General features: G+C 41.6%; 1 protein-coding gene across 6 annotated transcripts in view; it reads left to right on the top strand.

Moving 5' to 3' along the window:
- Nucleotides 1-934: 934 nt before the first annotated feature.
- Nucleotides 935-18,062, top strand: part of LOC111972334 (nucleoprotein TPR) — a 45,437-nt gene continuing 28,309 nt past the window's right edge. For all 6 annotated transcript variants that reach the window (XM_023999345.2, XM_023999348.2, XM_023999347.2 and 3 more), the window contains exons 1-10: nt 935-1,123; nt 1,641-1,745; nt 1,907-1,980; nt 2,067-2,163; nt 2,256-2,359; nt 2,484-2,648; nt 3,703-3,876; nt 10,687-10,774; nt 10,923-11,063; nt 11,794-11,891. In XM_023999345.2, coding sequence (XP_023855113.1) covers nt 973-1,123; nt 1,641-1,745; nt 1,907-1,980; nt 2,067-2,163; nt 2,256-2,359; nt 2,484-2,648; nt 3,703-3,876; nt 10,687-10,774; nt 10,923-11,063; nt 11,794-11,891 — 1,197 coding nt within the window. In that variant the 5' untranslated portion in view covers nt 935-972. The remainder of the gene's footprint in view (nt 1,124-1,640; nt 1,746-1,906; nt 1,981-2,066; nt 2,164-2,255; nt 2,360-2,483; nt 2,649-3,702; nt 3,877-10,686; nt 10,775-10,922; nt 11,064-11,793; nt 11,892-18,062) is intronic.

Genomic DNA, 18,062 nt, shown 5'->3' with positions numbered 1-18,062 from the left:
GGTAGTGCTAGCCTATAGTTAATATAATCCCGCAAGTGGCTTATTGTAGACCCTAGTTAAATTACTACTGCAAATTTGATATACCTACAAGTAGCCCAACTCACCGTTAGGTAGCTTGCCTACCACCTAAAGCAGGCCCCGTTAGGTAGCTTGCTACCATAAAGGGTACATACTGCTGTAATGATATGCTATGTGGTTCGTAAGGTCAGCGTAGGTAACAAATTGTCAGCCAACATAACGTGTAAGTTATTTGAAAAGTATTTATTCATTACATTGCTCAACATTTTTAACATTTGTCATAATTAGTTTWAAAAAATGAATTTGTATCCGCTATCGTTGGACTTCAGCTGCATATTTTTCGCCATTTTCTTCAAATCTGAAAACGATGTGACGCCACGCCCATTTCCTGAAGAATTGCATTGTGGGCCCTAAAGTACAGAAATAGTCCTCTGCATGTATTTTGGCGAATTTACTACGACATCCGGGAACTTTTGTCATACTAACAATACTATGACCAACAAGCATACTATATACTCAACTCACGTCACAAATAGTACGATTAGTGAGACAGATCAGTGAGACGTCTATGGTAGACAAATATGGAGTTGTAGGTTTTCCATATCGGTCATGTTTCTCATATCTCGCCTATGTGTAAATCATTATGGCTGTCATTTTACTTAAGGCCCTTGGAAATGACATGCATATCTGCAGTTATAAAACAATTGTAATGCAATATATCTATTTACAAATACAAATCAAAAGGTGTGTGGAAAGTGATTTACATTTGTGGATTGGAGATTTACATTTGTGAATACATTTGGCATGATATTGATCCATGTCTGCCTTCCTCAATAGCATGACTATGCTTACTGAGTCTGTACGTATGTACATAGTCAAAGATATCCCCAAGTATCTCACTGAGAAGAAGTAGTCACTGCGCCTGCTCAGATCCAGGTGTTTTGTGAGGGGAAAATGTCTGCAGTGCTACTACAAGCTCTGGAGCGCGCGGAGATAACGAAACTCCCGAAAGCTGTTCAAAATAAACTGGAAAAGCTCCTCTCTGATCTGCAATATGAAATAGATTTCCTCAAGGCACACCAGGAGCAATTTAGAGTTGATAGTGGTAAGATATAGCCGAATAGGAGGTCATTATATGTGTACAGCCCCAGCTAACTACGTAGTAGGATAACGCGTGGATGGCCTTGACCGGCAGCATCGACAACTGTTTACTAGCTAGTTTTCAAGGCAGAGGGATATGGATTCAAAAATAGCTTTCCAACAATGTTTATCAACCATGTCTAAATTGCTTTGCTACTGTAACTAGCTAGCATTAGCTGTTCTGTCTGGCGTAACCTGGTGAATGAATGACTGAGTAGGGTAACGTTAGCTCAGGGTCTTCAACCCTGTTGCTGGAGCGATAACGTTACCGTCCTGTAGGTTCTCACTCTAACCTCGGTTGTAACTGACCTGATTCAGTTTATCAACCAGCTCATTATTAGAATCAGGTGCGCAAGATTGGGGTGTGAGCGAAACCCTGCAGGTCGGTAGCTCTCCAGGAATAGGAAAAAGTACTTTGATTTATAATGTAGCTTTCAAGACGAGAGCAGCCAAGTTGAKATGTGTTGTTGTCACTCTTGCAGAACAACAGTTCTTTGAAAAAGTGCAGCGTCTTGAGCAGAGTCAGGAACAGTTTGTGACCCAGACTGAACAGCACTACAAACTCCGAGAGGAGTTCACCAAGATCAGTAAGTGGAATTAGTTACAGGATCCAGCAAAAGTCTCTTTAATGACTGCGGCATACATGTAAACACTAGTATGTGATGCATGCATGGCTATTTACTGACCATGACTAAAGAATGGGGGATGATAATCTACCATTTAATGAAATTGCTCTTCTTTTCTATAGATGAAGAACTCAAGAGTGTGCGGGAAAATAATAAAAAGTGTGAAATCAACCAAGACAAGTTTACATCTGAACAGGTGAGACTCATGATCTTGTCATCTCTTTAACAGTTGGTGTTGACACCTTTTTGGGCTTAATATAGATGTACACATTTTTATTCTAGGCCCAGTTCTCAAAAGCCAAAGATGAACTGGAGTCAGAGAAGAGGGAGCTTGTGCATACACTGGAGAGGAGATCTCAGGAAGTGGACTATCTGAGTGGTATGGATGAATTTATATGGAGGGATACACACACACACACACACACACACACATTATTCATTTAATGTCTATGGGATTTATTTGATCATCAGAGGACTTGCAGCGCCTCAATGACAAAGTGTCAGAAGTCAATACCACAAAGATGGGGCTGCAGCTCAAGCTGGACGAGCTTGAATCCTCAGAGGTCAACATCAAGGTGAGCTTATTTGAATGTTCTGTAACTTGTGAACTCTTGAATAGGACTCAGCTCTAAAGGAAGGTGTTAAAATGATCCAATACATCACATGTGTAATCCACACTGTTGTGCCTATTACCTCCAGTACCGTGAGAAGCGTATGGAGCAGGAGAAGGAGCTGTTGCAGGGCCAGACGGCCTGGCTGAACGGAGAGCTCAAGGCTAAGAGTGAGGAGCTGCTGGCCCTGTCACGTCAGAAGGGCAARGAGATCCTGGAGCTCAAGTGCAGCCTTGAGAACAAAGAGGATGAGGTATGACCAAGACAAGCCCAATAATGGACTAAAGGAGCCTAACGTTACTCCTAATAGTCCAAGGACCTGCCATGTTCTGTTAGAGGTGAATTGGTTGTGGAAGCACAAAACAGCCAAATACTCCATCTAAATGTGAATTGATTCTCAATGGCGATACAGTTCTAGAAACTTTTTGGAAATTATTTCTCACAGATATGAACATTCCTTTTGTTTCCAAAACAGTACTGCAAGCGATGCACGTTAACGTTTAGAGCAAGCATCAGGGCTCTTAACAAAACTCCCTCTGCCAGAAGATACTATCATCAATAGGTGTTAAAGCAAGTTATACCATGGCATTGTTGAATACTCATTTATGATTGGCTTGAAGGGCATTCTATAGCGTACATTATTTCCCTATTACGCATGGTATATCAGCACGGTAGAATTCAATGGCTATAGTTCATTCTGATCTGTTCTATTGAGCTGTTTCTGAAAGCAAAATTCGAATTGAAAACTTTATTGACATTGTTGATTTCGATTTTCATAATAGCAAGCTAGGACTTGATGGTTTAGTTAGCTAAACTACCAAGTCTGTTTGTTTGGTTACCAAGGCAACTACTGTAGCTATCTAGTAAACTTGCTAGCTGCTTCAGTGGATGTTGAACACATTTCTACCTGTAAATGTGTTKAATTATAGCCATGGTATAAAAGGGATAATCCATTCATGGCTCTGCATTCTCTGGAAAATAATGCAACTCCGTGGAAGGTCAGTTCCATTCCGCTGGTGTGTCATGGAACACACCTTCCACGTCGTTCATTATTTTCTAGAGAAAGCATAGCCCCTCGTTGATTATCCCTTACGTAGTTAGCGTCTGAATGGGGTAGACCAAGACATAACAGTAAAACAAAATATATTTTTTTCTTATCACAAATAGTTATGTTGGAACAACTGTACATGCTGGTTTCATATTCATCTATTGAGTATGTTTTTGATATGACAATGTCTCTAAACTATTACCTGACTGGCTTATCCCCATTTACTGTGTCAACATTATGTTTTCGGTTGTTTTTGTAGRTGAACAGAGTCCAGGACCAAGTGACAAGTTTAAAGACTTCAAGTGAAAGCCTTCAGAAGCAGACTGAAGACATGATCAGCAAACTGAAAGAGGCTAAGGAGCAGCACGCTAGCATGGAGGAGAAGTTTAGGAATGAGCTGAATGCCAACATAAAGCTCTCCAACTTGTACAAGGTATGTAGAACAAGTCTAAGATTTGCTTTCAATTCCAATGAGTACTCTATAGCTCTCAAAATCAGTCATGATTGCAGATGTTGCTAATTTGATCGCTACATTGTTTTTGCTTATCAAATCAAATGTATTTGTCACATGCGCCAAATATAACGGGTGTATATTTTACCGTAAAATGCTGACTTATAAATAAGCCCTTTCTCAACAATGCAGAGTTAAAAAGTAAGAAAAATTTGCGCACAAAAAAAGGAAACGGTAACACAATAAAATAACGAGGCTATATACAAGGAGTACGGACGCCGAGTCGACGTGCAGAGGTATGAGGCAGTTGAGGTAATATGTACATGTAGGTAGGGGTAAAAGTAGTGATGCACCGATATTACATTTTTTGGCCAATAATGATATCCGATATTTTCCATGCCAAAAAACTCGATACTGATATTAACATTTTTAGCAGCCCTTTAAGCATTCTAGTACAGTTAAATAGTTAACACACACGCATGGATGCAGCGGTCTAAGGCACTGCATCTCAGTGCAAGAGGCGTCACTACAGTCCCTGGTTCAAATCCAGGCTGTATCACATCCGGCCGTAATTGGGAGTCCCATAGGGCGGCGCACAATTGGCCCAGCATCGTCCGGGTTTGGCCAGGGTAGGCCGTCATTGTAAATAAGAATTTGTTTTTAACTGACTTGCCTAGTTAAATAAAGGTTACACACACACACCACACTGACCAAAAAGTTGTTTTGTTTGGTATTTACGTATGTCCCCATTAGCAGTAAAACATAATCAAAACCTATTTCTTTCACTTACTTGCTGTGTTGTTTCGTTGTTCAGTCGTTTCATTCTCAACCAGGATTTCTATGGAAACGCCGTTTGGGTGTTTGCATGTCAAAAAAGATACACGTCAAATAGTGTCATAAGCTTGTCGACCAATCAGGACCTGAATATAACTGCACGTCACATAATAATTTAATGCGTTCATAAWTTTTTTGCGTAGTTATTACACATTGATTACACTATCACTCGTATTTCAAATGTTTAACGATTCATCGATGCGTATGCTATGATGCTGGTAAAGTTGTCTCGCACACCTACTGTGCTGGTCATTAAAAAAAAGTTAGCTAGCTCATGGATGGAAACAATGTTCTTTCCCAAAAGCATAGCTACTGAAACAGATTGTCGTTTTGCTATCTTTAGCTAGCTAACTATATAGCTAGGTGACATCTTCTAAAATAACCCTCATTTATTAGACAGTTCTTATTTGATTAATGGTGGTCGGACCCATCTATGTGAAGCAAACCATAATAAGGATTAGCCACAATAGTGGACTTCGCGGTTAGCCTTCAAAATAAAAGTATTTATCTTTTAAATTAAACCTTTATTTAACTAGGCAAGTCAGTTAAGAACAAATTCTTATTTACAATGACGGCCTACCGGGGAGCTAGCACCAATACAACCAGCCTGAAAACGATGACCAGTTGACACTGCAGTCATTTTCACTATTCTTAGCAAGGTTTTAGGAATCCTTGTAAGTATTAGCTAGAAAGCCACTTGTTGTTCTCCTATTGAAATTGAACTTCAGTTCATGAAAATAAATAGCTAGCCAGCTACTTAACCCTGTTTCCCAAAGCTAACATTATAAGCAYCCAGCTAGCTTCATCTGGCTAGTGAGGCTCGACCTGACCGGGTTATGTGTTGTGAAGCTAGCCACAATAAGGATTAGGCACTATAGTGGAATTTGCAGTTTGCCTTCAAAATAAAAGTACCTCTTTGAAAGTGATGCAGAAAATTTATTGGTGGAATCATGCCATATTTAGACTAGATAATGTTAKACAAGGTTGGAATATGAAGCAATGAAATGGGGTATCAGTCTACTTGGTGACACCCACAGAACACAACTGTGAAGAGTTTATGCAAATATTAGCGTTGTAGCTCTTATCGCTGGACTGTGACTGTGTGAAATCACCTCACTAGTCAGCCTATTGTGTGTATTGACATTCATGTTGCACTGTACAGCATTACCTAAGGATTGGGTAACAGTCTACTCAATACCCAATATATTTTTTCCCAACGTCCTCCTCAGAATTATCAGACTCCAAAACATCCACGCAGTATAGTTTTTCCTRGGGTATAGTGTTCAATACACATAGGTTGACAATACATGTGGCTCAATTCACAGTTGTTTCAGAGTCCCGCAATAAGAGCTACGATGCAAATGTGGATCAATGACATGGGGTAAGGCTGCAGAGTAAAATAAGTATTCCCCCAATGCAATTCTAAAGTATAATACATCCAGTCTGGTTTCAACCGATTTTTTTGTCAAATTTACAAATTGTCTTTTGTTGATTTTATATAACAACATTCCAACCTCGTTTCACATGATCTATTCAATTATGGCATAATTCTACTATTTGTATTCATTTGCATCACTGTCAATGACATACTTTGGGGGGCAGGTAGCCTAGTGGTTAGAGCATTGGACTAGTAACCAAAAGGTTGCTGGATCGAATCCTCGAGCTGACAAGGTAAAAATCTGTCGTTCTGCCCCTCCAAGGCAGTTAACCCACTGTTCCTAGGCCGTCATTGTAAATAAGAATTTGTTCTTAACTGACGTGCCTAGTTAAATAAAGGTTCAATTTAAAAAATAAAATACTTATATTTTGAAGGATAACCGCAAAGTCCACTATTGTGGCTAATCCTTATTGTGGCTAGCTTCACATAGATGMGTCCGACCACCATTAATCAAATAAGAACTGTCTTATAAATTAGGGTTATTTTAGATGACGACACCTAGCTATTTAGTTAGCTAGTTAACGATGTGATACAGCCTGGATTCGAACCAGGGACTGTAGTGACGCGTCTTGCACTGATATGCAGTGCCTTAGACCGCTGCATCCGTGCATGTGTTAACTATTTAACTGTACTAGAATGCTTAAAAGGCCGCTAAAATTTGAAATATCGGTTATCGATGTCGGGTTTTTTGGCAAGGAAAATATGGGTATCAGCCAAAAATGTCTGTGCATCACTACTGGGAATACAAATACCTTAAAGGATAGYGACGTGGATCAGAACCAGTTAGTATTTGTTCTAACCACTGTTTTGCTTCATGCAGCGCGACACATCTCCTTCGCATAGAGTTGAGCAGGCTGTTTATTGTGGCTTGTGGAATGTTGTCCCACTCCTCTTCAATGGCTGTGTGAATTTGCTGGATATTTACATTTTAGCCATTTAGCAGACTCTCTTATCCAGAGCGACTTAGTGCATTCATCTTAAGATAACTAGGTGGGACAACAACACAGCACAGGCATAAAGGTACATTTTTCCTCAACGTAGCCATCAGTAGAGTCAGAGCTAGAAGATGTGGGGGGGTCAAGTGCAAGTGCTGGGTGAGGTGAGGAGGAGGATTATTTAAGATACTGTTTGAAGAGGTAGGGTTTCAGATGTTTTCAGAAGATGGGCAGGGACTCTGCTGTCCTAGCTTCAGGGGGAAGCTGGTTCCACCGCCAGGACAGACAAGAGCTTGGACTGGGCTGAGCGGGAGCTGCCCTCCCCTAGGTAGAACGGAGTGATCGGGTTGAGATGTAGTTGGGATGTAGGGTTTGAGCATACCCAGAAGGTAGGGAGGGGCAGTCCTCTTGCTATTCCCGTAGGTAACCACCATGGTCTTGTAGGTGATGCGAGCTGGAAGCCAGTGGAGTGTGCAGAGGAGCGGGGTGACATGAGAGAACTTGGGAAGGTTGGAAACCAGGCGTGCTGCTGCTTTCTGAATAAGTTGCAGGGGTTTGATTGGTCAAGCAGGAACAGCGAGTTGCAGTAGTCCAGGCGGGGGAGGACAKGTGCCTGGATTAGGACCTGCACTAATTTCTGTGTGAGGTAGGGTCATACTCTACGGATGTTGTAGAGCATGAACCTGCAGGAGCGGGTCACTGATTTGATGTTTTAAATAAAAAAATAAAAAAGAACAATAGGCTGTTGTCCAGGGTCACGCTAAGTTTCTTTGCACTCTGGGAGGTCGACACTGTGGAGTTGTCAACTGTGATGGAGGTCTTTGAGCAGGCAGGCCTTCCCGTGAGGAAGAGCAGTTCTGTCTTGTTGAGCTTGAGGTGGTGGGCCAACATGCAAGTTGAGATATCTGCCAGGGGCGTAGAGATGTGTGTCGCCACCTGAATGTCGGGGGGGGGGGGGGGTTGTAGAAACCCTTATAACAAGCATAGGAGAGGCCCGTGGGGGTTTTGCGGGGGGGAAGCGACTGTGGGTATATAGAGAAGAGGAAAGGGCCTAGAATCGAGCCCTGGGGGGCACAAGTAGTGAGAGTACGTGGTGCAGACACATCCTCTCCACGTCACCTGGTAGGAGCGGCCTGCCAGATAGTATGCAATACAAGAGTGTGCTAAGCCTGAGACGCCCAGCCCTAGGAGGTTCTGATGCGTTCAGTGTCGAAGGCAGCGGAGAGTTCTAGAAGGATGAGAACAGAGGAGAGAGAGTCAACTTTGGCAGTGTGGAGAGCCTCCATGTCACAGAGAAGAGCAGTCTCGTTGAGTGACCCGTCTTGAAGCCTGACTGGTTAGTGTCAAGAAGATTGTTCTGAGTGAGTTAATCAGAGACAGCAAGCTCAATTGTTTTACAAAAAAAGTATTGAAAAGAGGTGAAAAAGGTCTATAGTTTTGACGTCAGTTGAGTCGAGTGTTGGTTTCTTAAGGAGGGGACGCAGCCAGTGGTATTGGCGGGAACTGGAACATGCTCTCCTACACGTCGATCCAAAGCATCCCAAACGTGCCCAGTGGGTGACATATCTGGTGAGTATGCAGGCCATGGAAGAACTTGGACATTTTCAGCTTCCAGGAATTGTGTACAGATCCTTGTGACATGGGGCCGTGCATTATCATGCTGAAACATAAGGTGATGGCGGCGGCTGAATGGCACGACAATGGGCTTCAGGATCTCGTCACAATATCTTTGTGCGTTCAAATTACCATTGATAAAATGCAATTGTGTTCGTTGTCAGTAGCTTATTCCTGCCACCACTGACACCATTGGGGCACTCTGTTCACAACATTGACATCAGCAAACCGTCATACACACTGTCTGCTATTTGTTCGGTACAGTTGAAACCGGGATTTATCATGAAGAGCACACTTCTCCAGTGTGCTAGTGGCCATCGAAGGTGAGCATTTGCTCACTGAAGTCAGTTAGGATGCCGAACTGCGGTCAGGTCAAGACCCTAGTGAGGACGACGAGCACGCAGATGAGCTTCCCTGAGACTGTTTCTGACAGTTTGTGCAGAAATTCTTTGGTTGTACAAACCCCCAGTTTCATCAGCTGTCCGTGTGGCTGGTCTCAGACGATCCCGCAGGTGAAACCAGATGTGGAGGTCCTCGGTTGGCGTGTTTACTTGTGGTCTGCGGTTGTGAGGCCGGTTGGATGTACTGCCAAATTCTCTAAAATGACGTTGGTGGTGGCTTATGGTAGAGAAATAAACATAAAATTCTTTGGCAACAGCTCTGGTGGACATTCCTGCAGTCAGCATGCCAATTGCTTGAGACATCAGGGCATTGTTGTTTGATAAAACTGCACATTTTAGTGGCATTTTATTGTCCCCAGCACAAGGTGCACCTGTGTAATGATCATGCTGTTTAATCAGCTTCTTGATATGCCACACCTGTCAGGTGGATGGATTATCTTGGCAAAGGAGAAATGCTCACTAACAGGGATGTGCACAAAATGTTTGAGAAATAAGCTTTGTGCATGTGGCAAATGTTTGAGATCTTTTATTTCAGCTCATGAAACATGGGACCAACACTACATGTTGCGTTTATATTTTTGTTCAGTATAGATTAAAACTTTCTTAGTAAGTAATATGGTCTACAGCTTATCATGAGGCATTCTAACCTTGAGACTTCCTTTTAATATTAGAGATCGCGCTCCAGCTGTTGCTAACAGAGAGACACACAACTGCTGTTCTCTCATGCATAGAAAAAACAGCTAGAATTATATTTTCCATGTCCTTGTTCAGTCAAGACTCGGAAAACATAGGATATTACAGTTCTTCAGATCACTTTGATAGGATKGTCTCGAACGGAGCTCATCCAGTTTATTCTCCAGTAATTGCAGGTTTGCCAATAGAATGGAGGGTAGAGGCGGTTTATCCATTCGCCGACATAGTTTCGTCAGATATCCCGCATGCTGGTCTCTGTAACACTGCCTCTTCCTTTTTCGAGTGTCTGGGATTTGGGCCTTGCCCGGTATGGGCAAGTATGACCTTCGCATCAGACTCATTGACGTAGAAATCCTCATCCAAATAGAGGTCTGTTCTGATGTTCAAAAGCTATTTTCGGTCATAGGAAACAATGCCAGAAACATTATGTCGAACAAAAGTTAAGATCAGCGCAAAAAAACACTAAATGGCACAATTGGTCAGGTGCCCATAAAATGGCTGRGATTCCCTCCAATGCCATTCTACAGTATTTTCTTAATGTATTTTTTACTTTAGTTACAATTTTTTAAAGATTTTGTGTGGATAAGTGGTCCCGTGTGGCTCAGTTGGTAGAGCATGGCGCTTGCAACGCCAGGGTTGTGGGTTCATTCCCCACGGGGGGACCAGGATGAATATGTATGAACTTTCCAATTTGTAAGTCGCTCTGGATAAGAGCGTCTGCTAAATGACTTAAATGTAAATAAGCTTTTGGTGAACATTTTAGTTAACAGGTGCATGTTACATTTTCATGGTGGATGATGTGAAGCATTTAGCTAATAAGTGCATTAATTGTTCCTGTCCCAACACTGGCCAACAACCCTTTACCTTGTCTTCCCAGGGAGCTGCTGCAGACTCTGAGTCCAAGAGTGAGGAGTTGAGTGGGGCTGTAGAGGAGCTGCACAAGCTGCTGAAGGATGCTGTAGAAGGTGAGGGAGAGAGAGACCAGAAAGACAGTCACACACAACTATTGTCTCAATGCAAAACTGTCTAACACAGGCACTATGTTTTCTTGTCATTGGTAGGCTAACTTTATTTGTCATTAGTCTGAATTCTCCTCTCCTTTCCTCTCTACAGCGAACAAGGCCCTGGAGGTGAAACTGCAGGAGATGGATGCCTGTCGGATCAAGGAGGCTGCTGAGCTGAAGGAGAGTATCTCCAGTCTGGAGAAAGAACTGGACAACGCCAACGAACTGCTGTCCGACACCAAGCTCAGAGGTCAGACTTAAGAAACAAACGCCTGGCGTTTTTTTTTTACTGAACAGTTGACTGGACCTTAAAATTACTTTAATAGGGATGGTGTCTCTCCGAGTTAGCATCATTACCAGCAGATTTGACGAACTGGCCACTGACTGATTTCTATTGATCAAAGAATGATCAAAGAAACCCCATCATCCTAATACAAATCAGTCTTGTATTATGATGATGGGGTTTCTTTGATCATGCTCTGGAGACTTCAGTTTGAAATTGTTAGCAGTTGATGTTGTTTAATAACACAGACCCCAAAGCAAATCAGGGGGAGGAAAATAGGTTTATTCAAAGCGCACAAATCATGCTTGGAAGTAGTAGATGGTCATTCTCCCCTCTCCTCAGTGATGCTCTCCAGTATATTTCTCCCCAGAAGAAAGGGACAGGATCTAGTTTTATAACCCAGCCCTAGCCTGTGGTTGACCAACTAGAAGTCCTTGCAGTACAACTTGGCCAATGGCCAAATTACAAGTATCCTATTTCAGGCTCACTCTGTAGACAAATTCCTCCCATGTCTCTGACCCATTGATAAATAATTCCCTATTACAGAAAAAACACTTTTTCCATTGATCGTTAATTCTATTMACTTCTTGACCTCTCGTACTTTCTCTGCGTTGTGTATTTATCTTCGACATATTCTTACAAAATGGAGGATGAACTTTGACCTGTTTGCATGGATGTCTATTTCCATGCCCTGCAGGTGCAGCCTCAGTGTTGTCAGAGGAAACGATTACCACCATGTCCCCAACTGCAGCRGCCGTGGCCAAGATTGTCAAACCTGGCATGAAGCTGACTGAGGTAACCACTAGAGAACGGCCAATACCGTTTTTTGGGGTGTCAAGGAGGCAGAGGGKCGGTATTTTAAGCCGATATTCAATATTTTTTGTATATAGTCCCCCCATTTTAGGGGTACCAAAAGTATTGGGCCAAATATGTGTATTAAAGTAGTAAAAAGTTAAGTATTTGGTCCCATGTTCTTAGCATGCAATGACTACATCAAGTTTGTGACTATACATATTTGTTGAATGCATTTGCTGTTTGTTTTGGTTGTTTCAAATAATTTTGTGCCTAATAGAAATGAATGGTAAATAATGTATTGTCATTTTGGAGTCTCTTTTATTGTAATCAAGTATAGAATGTTTCGAAACACTTCTGCATTAAATGGATGCTACCATGATTACTGATAATCCTGAATGAATCGTGAATAATGATGCACAAATATACTCCCCCAAAAATGCATGTCTTGAGGTGATGATATTTGTGCGTCAAACTTTCTCACTGATCATTCACAATTCATTCAGGATTAACTGTAAACACAGTAGCATCCACATTACTGTAGAAGTGTTTAGAAATTAGATTTTATTATTTGCAGTAAAAGTGACTCAAATGACACGGTACATTATTTACCATTCATTTATATTGGTCACAAAATAATCGGAAAGGTTAGTATTTCTTGGGGGTATGGTATTTGTGCATCTAACTTTCTCACTCATTCACATGAGCTGGAAAGGCACCAAAACAAACAGCAAATGCATCCCACAAATCGGTAGAATCACAAGCTTGATATAGTTATTGTGTGCTATGAAGATGGGACCAAGTACTAAACTTTTCACTACTTTAATACACATACAAGTGAATTTGTCCCAATACTGTTGGTCCCCAAAAACGTGGGGACTATGTACAAAATGTGCTGTAATTTGTAAATGGTTCACACGATATGGATGAAAATACCCTCAAATTAAATCTGGCAGGCTGCACTTCAACCGCATAGTCATATTGTTTCAAATCCAAAGTGTTGGAGTACAGAGCCACAACAACAGTGTGTCACTGTTCCATTACTTTTGGAGCTCGCTGTATATTAGCCTACTGATCATGTTATCAGTAGAAGCATCACTCCAGAATGGCACGCCTGTATGGAAGGACCTCATATAGGCATTGCCGTTTGAGACTATAAAATAGTATTTTATATATATATTTTTTTGTCATTTTCGATGATCAGGAATTCTTTAAACATTTTTTGGGCTTTCAGGACGCATCTCTAAACAAGTCAGCTGCCAGGACGAAATTCGAAACAACTCAATTGGCTAGTTCAGCTATCTGTCAAGAAAAAGGCGGGCTGTAACTTGAGCCTACTGCTACTATTGGATAGAGCGAGGCTGTAACTCCGCTCCCTTTCACATCTCTCTCCATTAGTGATGGGTAGGATTGGGCAGTATTAGGGCTGTTGCAGTAACCGTATTACTGCCACACCGGCAGTCATGAGTCATGACCGCAGTCAAATTCCACGTGACCGTTTAGTCACGGTAACTAGGTTTCTCTAAAACTGTGCTTTGATGCTGCTGATGGTCATTAGTAGCCTACCGAACTTGATAACTGCCTGGTACTCAGCACTCCATTGTCCCTCTAATCACTCTGACATCAATGCAAAAAATATACATTCCTATCATGCCCCTGTTTTGAGACATGATAGGTGCATGATAATGGTRCAGTCTAAATCCAAACTAATTTCACACATATTATTTAGTATATGTAAAGACAAGATTAAATTAAGAATAGTCTGATGGGTGAAAACATTATCACTTGTGAATTATGTATTATCACTTGTGAATGATGCCCAGCATGTGTTTTTTTTGCGTTTTTTTTCTTCTTTCAAATCATAGTCGGACACCTCATGTAGCCTAGCTCATAGACTTATATGTTTTGATAAGGTTTGTATCACAACTAAAGTGGCCAAATAACTTGTTCAAAATAAGCACGTTTATCCGCTTTACAACCGGTGTAGAGCCTCACTGACAGTTTCACTGACAGTCAGCCTCACTGACGAGTTTCAAGTTTGGGGAAGATCATTTTCACCATAAAAATTCACCTTTATAATAAAGCATTACATGCATAATTGCATTTGCGGTCACTTTTGAGAATGGTGTTTTCCCGCTAATTGCATTTTGGAACATTCCCGCTTATAGCCAGCCTAATGCAGTGTGCACATTGCTGGGCTTATAATGTGAAGAAATATCCTAGTAGTTTATCAATATTTTGTGGTAAATGTTCTGATCTGTTGCATCAGCCTCATTGCTTTTAAAATGTTTTTTGATGCTAGTTTTTGTATTAATTTGGGATCTATCACATCCCACAACCGTCCCAGAGTATGTTTGGAATATTTCTTTCTTGCACAGTAGGACAAATTGACCAATAGAATAGGTCAACTTTTGTACTATGGGGGATAGTAAATGGACAGACTAGTGCTTTTGCTGTTCGTTAGGCCTACTCGTCTTTTTGGCTGACGAAATGTAAATGCGTGCAGTTGCGTTCCCGATGTGTCTGTCTTCACTTGAAGCCTACTTCGAAGATGAGATGCCTGTGAGAATGGCCCGACTACGTGACGGGAATTAGCTAATAAGAATTGAGATATCTGAGGGAGCCATGTGAGTGAGAGGTGCTTCGGAGCAAAGCGATTGGCAGCCGGGAGGAAGTAATTATTTTATTCAGCCCAAGGGCACAACTGCCACAAGGCATGGACTATTTTAGGGGGCATTATGTCCAAACGAGGGGATGCATAAATAACTCAAAATTAAGCATATAATAGGACCTGTTTCTTTGTTAACCGCTCAACACAGAATAGCTGCATGTGCGTACTCCCTCAGAAATCCTTTGGAGAAAATATCCTCTCTATTTTATTCAGCTATGTTCAATTGTATTCTTCATATTATAAAATAATGCCACGGAATTCTAAGCAAATCTAGTCTGCTAAATTAACTAGTGTAGCCCACAGCCATATGGCTTAGCCAGATCAGGGCATCACATAAGGACAACTCAGAGTATGCTATTCTGTTCTTCTGAAATAGACAACATTTTCTTAATATCATGTTTCTTTAGACCTGCCTAAAATAAATAATGGATTAACTGTGATGGTGTAGGCTATATTACATGGATTTATTACACTTTTTTTTAAAGTGTAGATGTTCTAAAGGTCTGCATCAGTGGCTTGTAGGCTATGCGTGGAAGCCAGGAGATGTTAAATAATTGCCAATTACTGTTAGGCCAGCAGTTATTTGCTTGACAATCACCGTCTGACACAATTTCWRGACCGCCAAAGCCCTAAGCGGTATCAAGATTTTCCATACCGTCTTTCTCTCATCCTGGGATTTACGGTATTACCAGCTTAGTACTCAAGGGGTGCCAAAAACCCCTCAAAAAGCCTATTGGGTGTCTATTACCAGAATGCTAACAAAATTCGCACAAGTATATGTGAAATTTCCATGGAGGCTGCTAGCTACATATGCTAACAAGTGTAAACATAAAATAATAATTGCGAAGACAGGCAGTCCAGCTCATAAAGTTCTACGTACAGTGCATTTGGAAATTATTCAGACCCCTTGACTTTTTCCACATTTTGTTATGTTAGTCTTATTCTAAAATGTATTAAATAAAATTGTTTCCTTATCAATCTACACACAATACCCTAAAATGACACGGCGAAAACAGGTTCCAATTTTCTGGGGCACATTTARGAAAAATCAAAAACAGATTCCTTATTTACATAATTATTCAGACCCTTTGCTATGAGACTTGAAATTGAGCTCAGGTGCGTCTTTGAGGTGTTTCTACACCTTGATTGGAGTCCACCTGTGGTAAATTCAATTGATTGGACAGGATTTGGAAAGGCACACACCTGTCTATATAAGGTCCCACAGTTGACAGTGCGTGTCAGAGTGAAAACCAAGCCATGAGGTCGAAGTAATTGTCTGTAGAGCTCTGAGACAGGATTGTGGCGAGGCACAGATGTGGTTAAMGGTACTAAAACATTTCTGCAGCATTGAAGGTCCCCAAGAATACAGTGGCCTAAATCATTCTTAAATGGAAGAAGTTTAGAACCACCAAGATTCTTCCTAGAGCTGGCCGCTCAGGCAAACTGAGGCAATCAGGGGAGAAGGGCCTTGGTCATGGAGGTGACCAAGAACCCGATGGTTACTCTGACAGAGCTCCTCTGTGGAGATGGCAGAACCTTCCAGAAGGACAACCAACTCTGCATCACTCCACCGACCAAACGGAAGCCACTCTTCAGTAAAAGGCACATGACAGCCCGCTTGGAGTTTGCCAAAGAGCATCTAAAAGGACTCTCAGACCATGAGAAACAAGATTCTCTAGTCTGATGAAACCAAGATTGAACTCTTTGGCCTGAATGACAAGCGTCACGTCTGGAGGAAACCTGGCACCATCCCTACGACGAAGCATGGTGGTGGCAGCATGCTATGGGGAGGGACTGAGAGACAAGTCAGGATAGAGGGAAAGATAAACAGAGCAAAGTACAGAGAGATCCTTGATGAAAACGTGCTCAGGACCTCAGACTGGGGTGAAGGTTCATCGTTGTCTACAGGACAACGACCCTAAGCACACCGCCAAGACAACACAGGAGTAGCTTCGGGACAAGTCTGAATGTCCTTGAGTGGGCCGGACTTGAACCTGATCTAGCATCTCTGGGGAGACCTGAAAATAGCTGTGCAGCAACACTCCCCATTTAACCTGACAGAGCTTGAGATGATCTGCAGAGAAGGATGGAAGAAACTCCCCAAATACAGGTGTGCCAAGCTTGTTGCATTATACCCAAGAAGACTCAAGACTAATCGCTGCCAAAGGTGCTTCAACAAATTACTGAGTAAAGGGTCTGAATACATATGTAAATGTGATATTTCAGGTTATTTTTAATACATTTGCAAACATTTCTTAAATCCTGTTTTTGCTTTGTCATTATGGGGTATTGTGTGTAGAATGATGAGGGGGGTGAAAAAACAATTTAATCAATTTTAGAATAAGCCTGTAACAAAATGTGGAAAAAGTCTACCGAATGTAACTTTTGTGTGTTTGGACAGTTTTACAAGCGACATTGTGCAAATGAACACTACTGGCTCTGGAGCAGCATGTGTGTCTGGGTGGAGTCTGGAGTCGCTAGGGCAACGGGCCTGCCTGCTCTGTTCGGAGAAAATGGGGGAGGACAGATGGGCCGAGAACGGAGAGGAGAAAAAATGCAAGGAAATCGAAAGAGAGCAGTGCCAACTGTACAGAACTCATCCAAAGGGCTTTGACTTCTCAAACAATATGATGTCCCATCACCTTATTAATTCAGCCACTTATGTAGACAACTAGCAAGTTAAACTTTGGGGTCGCATCAACACAGAATACTTTGTATTTCACGCTGGGGGAAAAGAACGCATAAGAAATATATTGCTGCTTTTTTTTAAACACGGATCTAAAATGCTTTTTGTAATTTCTGCTCGGCATCAGACTAATTTTGTGCCTCAGTTGCACTTCTCCACTTGGATGAGAATGTATCTGATGTATCCCTACTTTTCTCTGGTACTTTTGTCAGTGTAGCCAGCCTACTTTTCTCCGGTAAATGCAAGACTAACATGAGGAAAAACATTAGGAAATGTAGCTGGCTACGTTCTTTCTATGATAAACAGAAATATGATGGCCATGTATAGATTTGGAAAAAAATACCATGTTTTTTAATTGTAAGCTAATTTAACCTTGTGTGGCTGCCAGCCAAATGGCGTTGCACTTCTGTTGGCATCTTATGAAAATAAAGCTATTTTCTGCCGAATGTGTTGCACTAATGTATTTTCCGTGAAGGAAAAATATAGTTGCACGTCCCTGGTCACTCTATTGAAGCCAAAAACACTGACGGTCAGTATAAAACGTGACCCCTGTCAATACACAGCTGGACTCACCTGCTCCCGCTTTCTTCAGTTGTGCTATTTACAAACAAACTTGCGACTGGCTCAACTGTTCTGGGGCACTACGGTAAGCTTCGTAATATGACAGGTGAAATGAAGAACGCAATCTGCTTTATCGTCTAACAAATTGCACAAGTTAACTGCAGTTATTTACTTAAGTAGCTACAAATATTAAAATGTATAGAAAAACTTAAAAGAAAAAGTTTCAACGGTATTGACGTTATTGTATAAACCATCC

The sequence above is a fragment of the Salvelinus sp. IW2-2015 genome, linkage group LG13, assembly GCF_002910315.2.
Source record: "Salvelinus sp. IW2-2015 linkage group LG13, ASM291031v2, whole genome shotgun sequence".
Taxonomy (NCBI): Eukaryota; Metazoa; Chordata; class Actinopteri; order Salmoniformes; family Salmonidae; genus Salvelinus; species Salvelinus sp. IW2-2015.
This window is presented reverse-complemented; position numbering and strand designations above follow the sequence as displayed.